The sequence below is a fragment of the Vicia villosa genome, linkage group LG2 (assembly GCF_029867415.1).
Source record: "Vicia villosa cultivar HV-30 ecotype Madison, WI linkage group LG2, Vvil1.0, whole genome shotgun sequence".
In the NCBI taxonomy this organism is placed as follows: Eukaryota; Viridiplantae; Streptophyta; class Magnoliopsida; order Fabales; family Fabaceae; genus Vicia; species Vicia villosa.
In genome coordinates this window covers 172,326,860-172,333,866 of record NC_081181.1, presented here as the reverse complement: position 1 = coordinate 172,333,866, position 7,007 = coordinate 172,326,860, and the positions used below count along the sequence as shown (strand labels likewise).

The 7,007-nt window shown below is 30.0% G+C and overlaps 1 protein-coding gene across 1 annotated transcript; it reads right to left on the bottom strand.

Moving 5' to 3' along the window:
* Positions 1-676: 676 nt before the first annotated feature.
* LOC131650663 (uncharacterized) lies at positions 677-1,894 on the bottom strand. The gene is made up of 2 exons (XM_058920367.1): positions 1,176-1,894; positions 677-863 (listed from the first exon to the last, which is right to left on the bottom strand). Exons 1-2 carry the CDS (start codon positions 1,892-1,894, stop codon positions 677-679), a joined length of 906 nt encoding a protein of 301 aa, XP_058776350.1.
* Positions 1,895-7,007: the final 5,113 nt, after the last annotated feature.

Sequence of the window (7,007 nt, the reverse complement as noted above, 5' to 3'; positions counted from 1 at the left end):
ATGGATAGATCCTTTCGCCTCGAAAAGCTAAAAGAACAAATTTTTAAAACTTAGGGTAGTTGCTACTAATTGCTTGCTCTAAAAGTCAAAACTCTTTTCCCACTCTTTTCAAATCAAATTCAAAAAGACTACGCTTATTTACAAGCTAAAGTTCTTATTCAAAATTTCTATTCATACACTACTTTTCAAACAAATCAATTCAAACAAACAAAGTGAGCTAAGCAATTAAGAGCCCATGGATAACCATGGATGCAAAGGGTGCCTTACACCTTCCCTTTGCATAACTTACCCCCCGAACTCAAAATCTTTTCAAAAGGTCTTTCCTGTTCTTTTTGCCTTTCCAATTGGATAAAATAAAAGTCGGTGGCGACTCTTGCTTACCGCGACATTTTCGATCGATAAAAAGTCAGTTCACCGTATTACAATATCTAACCCTCTTTCTTGTTGATATATTGTAGGTACTATGAATAATCTATTTTCAATATTTAAAGTAATTCTTGTAGCTACCCAATTTAGTGGATGTATTGAGCCATCTGCTATTTGAATCTTTAATGGTTTCTCTAATCTTTTCCATTTACTAAATAATTCTTTGGTTGCTATACAAATACTTGCTTCTGTATCTATATATGCTTCAGTTTCTTTGTTTTCTTTTTCAATTTTAATTTTGATATACGTACTATTCAGATTCTGTTTCTTCTGAAGATAGTTCATCCTCTATATATTCATATACACTACAGTCAGAATCACTTAATTCATCTTCTAATGGTTCTAAATTATATATTTTATATACTTTCTTTATTAGTTTTGATTTTTCTTTAACATCTTTTTCTTTCTTTGTTGGACATTCATTGACATAATGACCTTCTACATTGCATATCCAACATACGCATTTCTTTTTTCCTTTTGGACAATATTTTTTAGGTGTTTGTTTTCTCTTTCTAAAATACTTTGTTCTAGTATTTTTATAGGCCTTTTTTCTTGGATAAGTTTTTCTTAATTTATGTTTTCTTTTATAACTTTTTCTACTTCGTTGATTACAACCATAATTTCCTAGTTGCTCTATCTCTGGTATATCAAAACAAAGTGAGGTTCTACCTCTATTTAATTGTTTAGCTCTTGTACTCTTTATACATTGTCGTCTTAATTCATTATATAAGATTTGAATAATTCCTCCTAAGCTATCACCTAATTCAATTGGTTGGGATTTCCATATACCTCTTATTTTTGCACTAAGTGGGTATGGTAACTTGGATATAAAGACTCCTCTAAATATTTCCCTAGTCTCATTATCTAATTCATAATAGTATTTTTTATACTCACAAATGAAACTATCTATTTCACACATATTACATATCTGCATATTAATTAGATGAATTTCTGCCTTTTCTCGCAAAAGTTTATTTACTTCTGTTTTATGTTCAAGAGTGTTGTAGCCTATGAATTCTTTATATATTAATTCCATTATTAGTTTTTCAAATTGTTGATTGTTATTTTCTACCATTCCTATATATTGATTCCATGTTTCATCATTAATACTCGTTAAGAATTTCACCACATTTCCTGTTGTTCTATAAGCTATTAAATTCTTGACATCCATTAGATTTATCTTAGAAAATTTTTCATCGGTTGCTATAAGCATAATCATATCATTAGACCATCTTTGTAGTATATCCTCTGGATTTCTTACACAGTCTAAGTTTAATAATTTTTTAGATTTAGTTTCTTCATAGTAAGATTTAAATTCTTCCGCAACTTTTGTCCATTTTCCAGTGGCCTTTGCATAACCTTTTTTATTCATAGTTTCATATTCATAGTTTTCCCAAGAACTATGAGGATTCCAACTCTCTTCACGTTTTCTTTTTTGTTTAGAATTACTTGTTTCTCCTTTTTCCATAAATATTTCATCTATATCTGATTCAGATCCTAATTCAGATCCTCTTTCTGAAAAATTATAATTTAATATTACTTCTTCATTCTCTTCCTTAGTTTCTATTTTTTCTATTTTTTCTACTTGTTTATTTTCTTCTTCTATTATTTGTAGTTGTTCCATCAATTGTCTAATTTCTTCAATATCATTAGATCTTCTTAATGCTTCTATGTATTCAGTTTTTATCCCCTCCATGAAGATGGTGGGTTTATTAACATAAATGTGGTTATAGGTTCTTGTTTAACTACTTTTAGTTGGTTTACTTCTTTTGTTTTAACTAATATTTCTTCTAAATCTTTTATTGTTATACTTCTATTACTTTCTTCATGTTTTAACAAGGTTTCTAATTGATAAAGAATTTTCCTAATTTTTTTAATATTTATATCTTCATCAATTTTTTATCTCTATTAATTTCATCAAGGGTTTCATGTATATTATTTATTTCATTAATACCATTTTTTATTTTATTAAAAGTATAATCGGCAATTTTATTGGTATTTTCTATTAATAATATAATATTTTTATTTATTTCATTCATTGTGTTATTTAAATCTTTATACATCACATCAATTTCTTCAGATAATGACATTATTTTAAATTTTTCGTGGCTATTTCAACTTTTTCTAGTAGTGTATCACCTGAATGATTCGAATTCTATCATTGGAAGTGATGGCCGTCCGTTAGGGACGTTCAATACTGCAACTGTTGCTGTGTACGCCGACTATTTTATAACAATTAACATGGCATTTGAGGTATATGAAAAATAAATTAACTTAGTATTACTCCAATCATATTTTACATATTTTGTATTTTTAATAGAACACTGCTTCATATAATAGAACAGTGCTTCATTAAATTTATTTGAGGTAGTTACTCATTAATTTTATTTGTGTTAAAATAGAACACTGCTTCATATTCTGCATCTGCTTCATATTCTACATCCAAATAGAACAGGTGGTTGCACTTCGTATTTTTGGTAACAAAGCCTTTTTCAATAATTGCTCATTCTTTGGAGTTCAAGACACTCTATATGATCATAAGGGTCTTCACAATTTCAAAAATTGCTTTATACAAGGCTCTGTTGATTTCATCTTCGGTTTTGGAAGGTCCTTATACGAGGTATACATTAATTTCAATTAATTTATTTATATATGTTTTTGGCATAATTTTTACCACTACTAAATTGACTTGAGGATGGTCTAAAATAAGTGAATGTTTTAAACTTCATACAAAATTATTTCACATTAAAATTGAATGTAAATTTTTAGAAATAGATTTTTACAAAAAGTTTCAGTGACATAGCACTGTATTATTATTTCATTGATATATATATATATATATATATATATATATATATATATATATATATATATATATATATATATATATATATATATATATATAGGACTGCTTTGTTTTGATTACACGGAGCGGGAGATATTTAAGTCACTTGATGATATTGATATTATTCGAATATTCACCGCAAAGAAGTCTCATAAATGACACCTGACTCGTAATTTTATTTAGGTAAATTCTTAGGTACCCACTTGTAATTTTATTTAGGTAAATTCTTAGGTACCCACTCCTAATTTTATTTAGCTAAAATCTTAGGTACCCATGATAAGTAATTGGGTACTTGTACTCTAAGTGAAAATTAACTTAATATTTGAATTTATTTTAAAATAAAATAATTATAAAAAATGACATGTCATTGAATCATAGTATTTGATTGGATAAGGGTATCAATACCCAGCTAAACTCAAGGACAGTGTTTTAAAAACTGGATCGGACCGGCCGGTCGGACCGGTTGAACCGGGAACCAGCCAGGTAACCGATCTGGTTCGATTGTTAGATCGGATATGTCATTGAACCGGTTTGATTAATATTGGGACAATTTTGATGATTAAATTGATCCCAAATCATATCTTTTGCCACATATTTGATTTTCCCTTAATTCACTTGATTTTAATTCTCTTTTAATTGAAATAAAAATCATAATAAATTAAATAAATCATATATTTCGTGGAAAAGATGAATTTGGGTCCCTTGGATACTTGAAGATCAAGTTTGGGCCATAAAATATTGGGCCTCTTTGTAAAGAAAATTATTTTGAAACCTTTTCTTTCACATTTTCCTCTTCAAATTTGTCCAACTTTGACAAGGCATATCTCTCTCAATTTTTGAGGTATGAAAATGTTCTAGGACTTTTTAGAAACCTTAGAGAGTCCTCTAACCAGTGTCTTAGGTATTATATCAAAATGATTTTCCATGCTCCTTGTGTGTCCTTTTAAAAAAATGACTTTTTGTTGATTTATGAAAAGGACCTATAATGTTTTAGTCCATATCTCCCAAATGAAGCATTTTTAGACTTGGCATGTGAGACACAAATTTGTAGAGAGTCAAATTTCCTTCAAAATGAGATTTGGATGGAAAATTTTTGATGTTCCATGTAGGAGTTATGGCTGTTCAAAGTTCAGTTGACTTTCTCCTATACAAACCCTAATTTAGAAACTTTTTGATTTGTTGATTTTTGATCTTTCCTTGATGAACCATGATCAATTCTTGATCAAATGGTGAATGATACCTCAATATGAGGATCTTGACAAAAAATCAGGAGTTTTGACTGTACTTTGACCTTAATTGACTTTTAGGTCAAATTAGTCGACTATTGACTTTCTGGGCAATTGAGTAATCAACCTTTTGAGTTGAGCCTTGAATTTTGTCATGGAGGTAGTTTGGAACATCATAGCCCATATGAGGTGCCTTGGATTCTTTTGATCCATTGATTTTTCTCAGAACAACAAAACCTTAGTTTCTTGAGCCTTTGTTTAGGAGGGATGTCTTTGAGCTTTGTGCCTTGACTTGAGTTTGAACAAGAGAAATAGTATGGGCAAATTTTGGGGTATGACATATATTTTTTTAAAATTTAAGTGTCAGTTATATATTCTAGAGACTGAATCATCATGTTCGGCGTGTTTTATACCTATATAGTTTTGTTATAACAACCGGTCTATTCAACCGAGTTATCTGGTTTAATCCGGTTTAGTCATGCGGTTCGCCAGTGACCTAGTGGTTCGACCAATGAACCAGTGACCCAATGCCCTCACCGGTTTGATGTCCGGTCCAGTTTTTAAAACACTGCTCAAGAGTACCGAAGTGTTCGCCTTTAATTTAACCCACTATTGTAAGATTATGTTTATCTCTGTTATTTTAAACTACATTTTTGTTGACAAAATGATGAGTCTCTTTTATTTTAATTGATGATTATTTATATATTATATATCATGTGAATTTGCGGTCTTAAAATTTTTTCCGAGACTTAATTTATAACTTTTCTGGAATCACCATTGGTGGCAACATAATGACAATATCTTCAATAATGTTGTTGCTGATGTTTAGAAAATTGTGTATAATGTTAAAATGTATTCTTGGTGGTTGTTGGCCATAGGATCTAAAGCTAAGCTAAATTGCTCATTTAATGATTGGTGCAAATGCCCAGCAGACTTCTTGTAACTAGGATTGGGGTGGACTGTTTAATTTTGTGGTTGTTCTGTGTATGTTTCTGTGTACATTCTTGTATCTTTATGAAATATAATTTGCTTTTAAAAAAAATACTTTTTGTTCACATTATTGAAAAAGCTTTGTTTGGTAACTATCTTTTAGTTTTTAGCTTGAGGTTTTTTTAAAGCTATTTGAAGTAGCTTCTTTGAGTTTGTAACTTTTAATTTCTGATTTTTTATTCCATTTACGTTCTTATTATTTTAACAAAAAAAATATTTTTATCATTCACTATAAAAAAATTAAAGATAGCTGAAGATATCATCTCTATTAGTCTCCGCTATCAGTCAACAACTACCTGTTATCAGCTACTAAAAAAATTATAAACTATAAATTCTCTTTGATACATAAATAAAAAGCTAAATATCCTTTTTTCGTCATTTATCTTATACTCGGGGTCCGTTAGTCCTTTCCGTCTACTCTGTTAGTCAAAGTCAATGGGTAAGGTTAGGTTACACTTACGTGGAATGCCACGTGGCTAGACTGACTTTTGTGATATATTTTTATGGATTTTTATTGTTGTTCTAGATCTTCATCTTCTTCCTCAATGTATTTCCCAAAATGCAGGACCTAGAAAAAGTATTTAAAAAAAACATAATGACAAGTATTATCTCAATAGGATAAGCTAAGGATGCAATGAATCTATGTAGAATCCAACAGGAAGAACATCAAAGCGAGAAAGTATATTATTATGAAAGCAAACTCAGATTTTCATAAATATATTTTGGTTTGAAACAAAACATTATGAACAAACAAGAACATCAAATCAAACTCAGATTGTATATTGTTAGGCCAAAATTACAATTTTAATTTCAATTCATAATTTCAATATTCAATAAAACCTAATTTCTAGTTGCAACCTCAGATTGTATTCCTAATTCCTAAAACCTAATTTAAATCTTCATCTTCATCCCTAATACCCCACAACATCTTTCGCCTTGAACTTAACACCATCCAACAACACATCACGCAAAACCGCTGACGATTTGACCTTCCCTCTCTATCTCATCACAGGAGCGAAGTAATCCGGCAAGGGTAGCGCGAGATTCACCTCTAGTTTGCAAGCAAGAATCTGACGCCAGAGGCGTGGTTGTTGGGCGTAAATGCTTGGCATTGGATGAGATTCTAGACATAGTCATTAGCTTTCTTTCAACTATACTCTTGTAAGCTTTTCATTCTCAACAAACCAGGTCTATATTGTATGATTCTCTACAAACCAGATCTATCTCAATGTTACATTTTGCTCTTTCCCCCTTGGTTTTCGTCTTTAAATGGCAACATCAGTTGAAATGGATTCATCAATTTGACATGGTTGTTGTTTTGGTGAGAAATGGAAGGTGTTATTGGATCTTCTGGTTTTTACTTTTCATTTTTATATCCACAATGAAATTTTCAGTTGACAAAAGGGGTAGAAAATTTTAAAACCTAGAAAATCATTTTTTGTGATGGTTTTTCCGCCTCTAAAACGGTCACTAAATATATATATATATATAACATGTCATTTGCCACATAAGAACAAATT

What these genes read in the sequence shown, in the direction of transcription:
- LOC131650663 (XM_058920367.1), bottom strand. Translation starts at nt 1,894, where the DNA reads ATGGAAAAAGGAGAAACAAGTAATTCTAAACAAAAAAGAAAACGTGAA. An exon ending in ATTGAATTAGGTGATAGCTT is followed by an intron (nt 864 to 1,175) that starts AGGAGGAATTAT and finishes ATGCAATGTAGA; the next exon opens with AGGTCATTATGTCAATGAAT.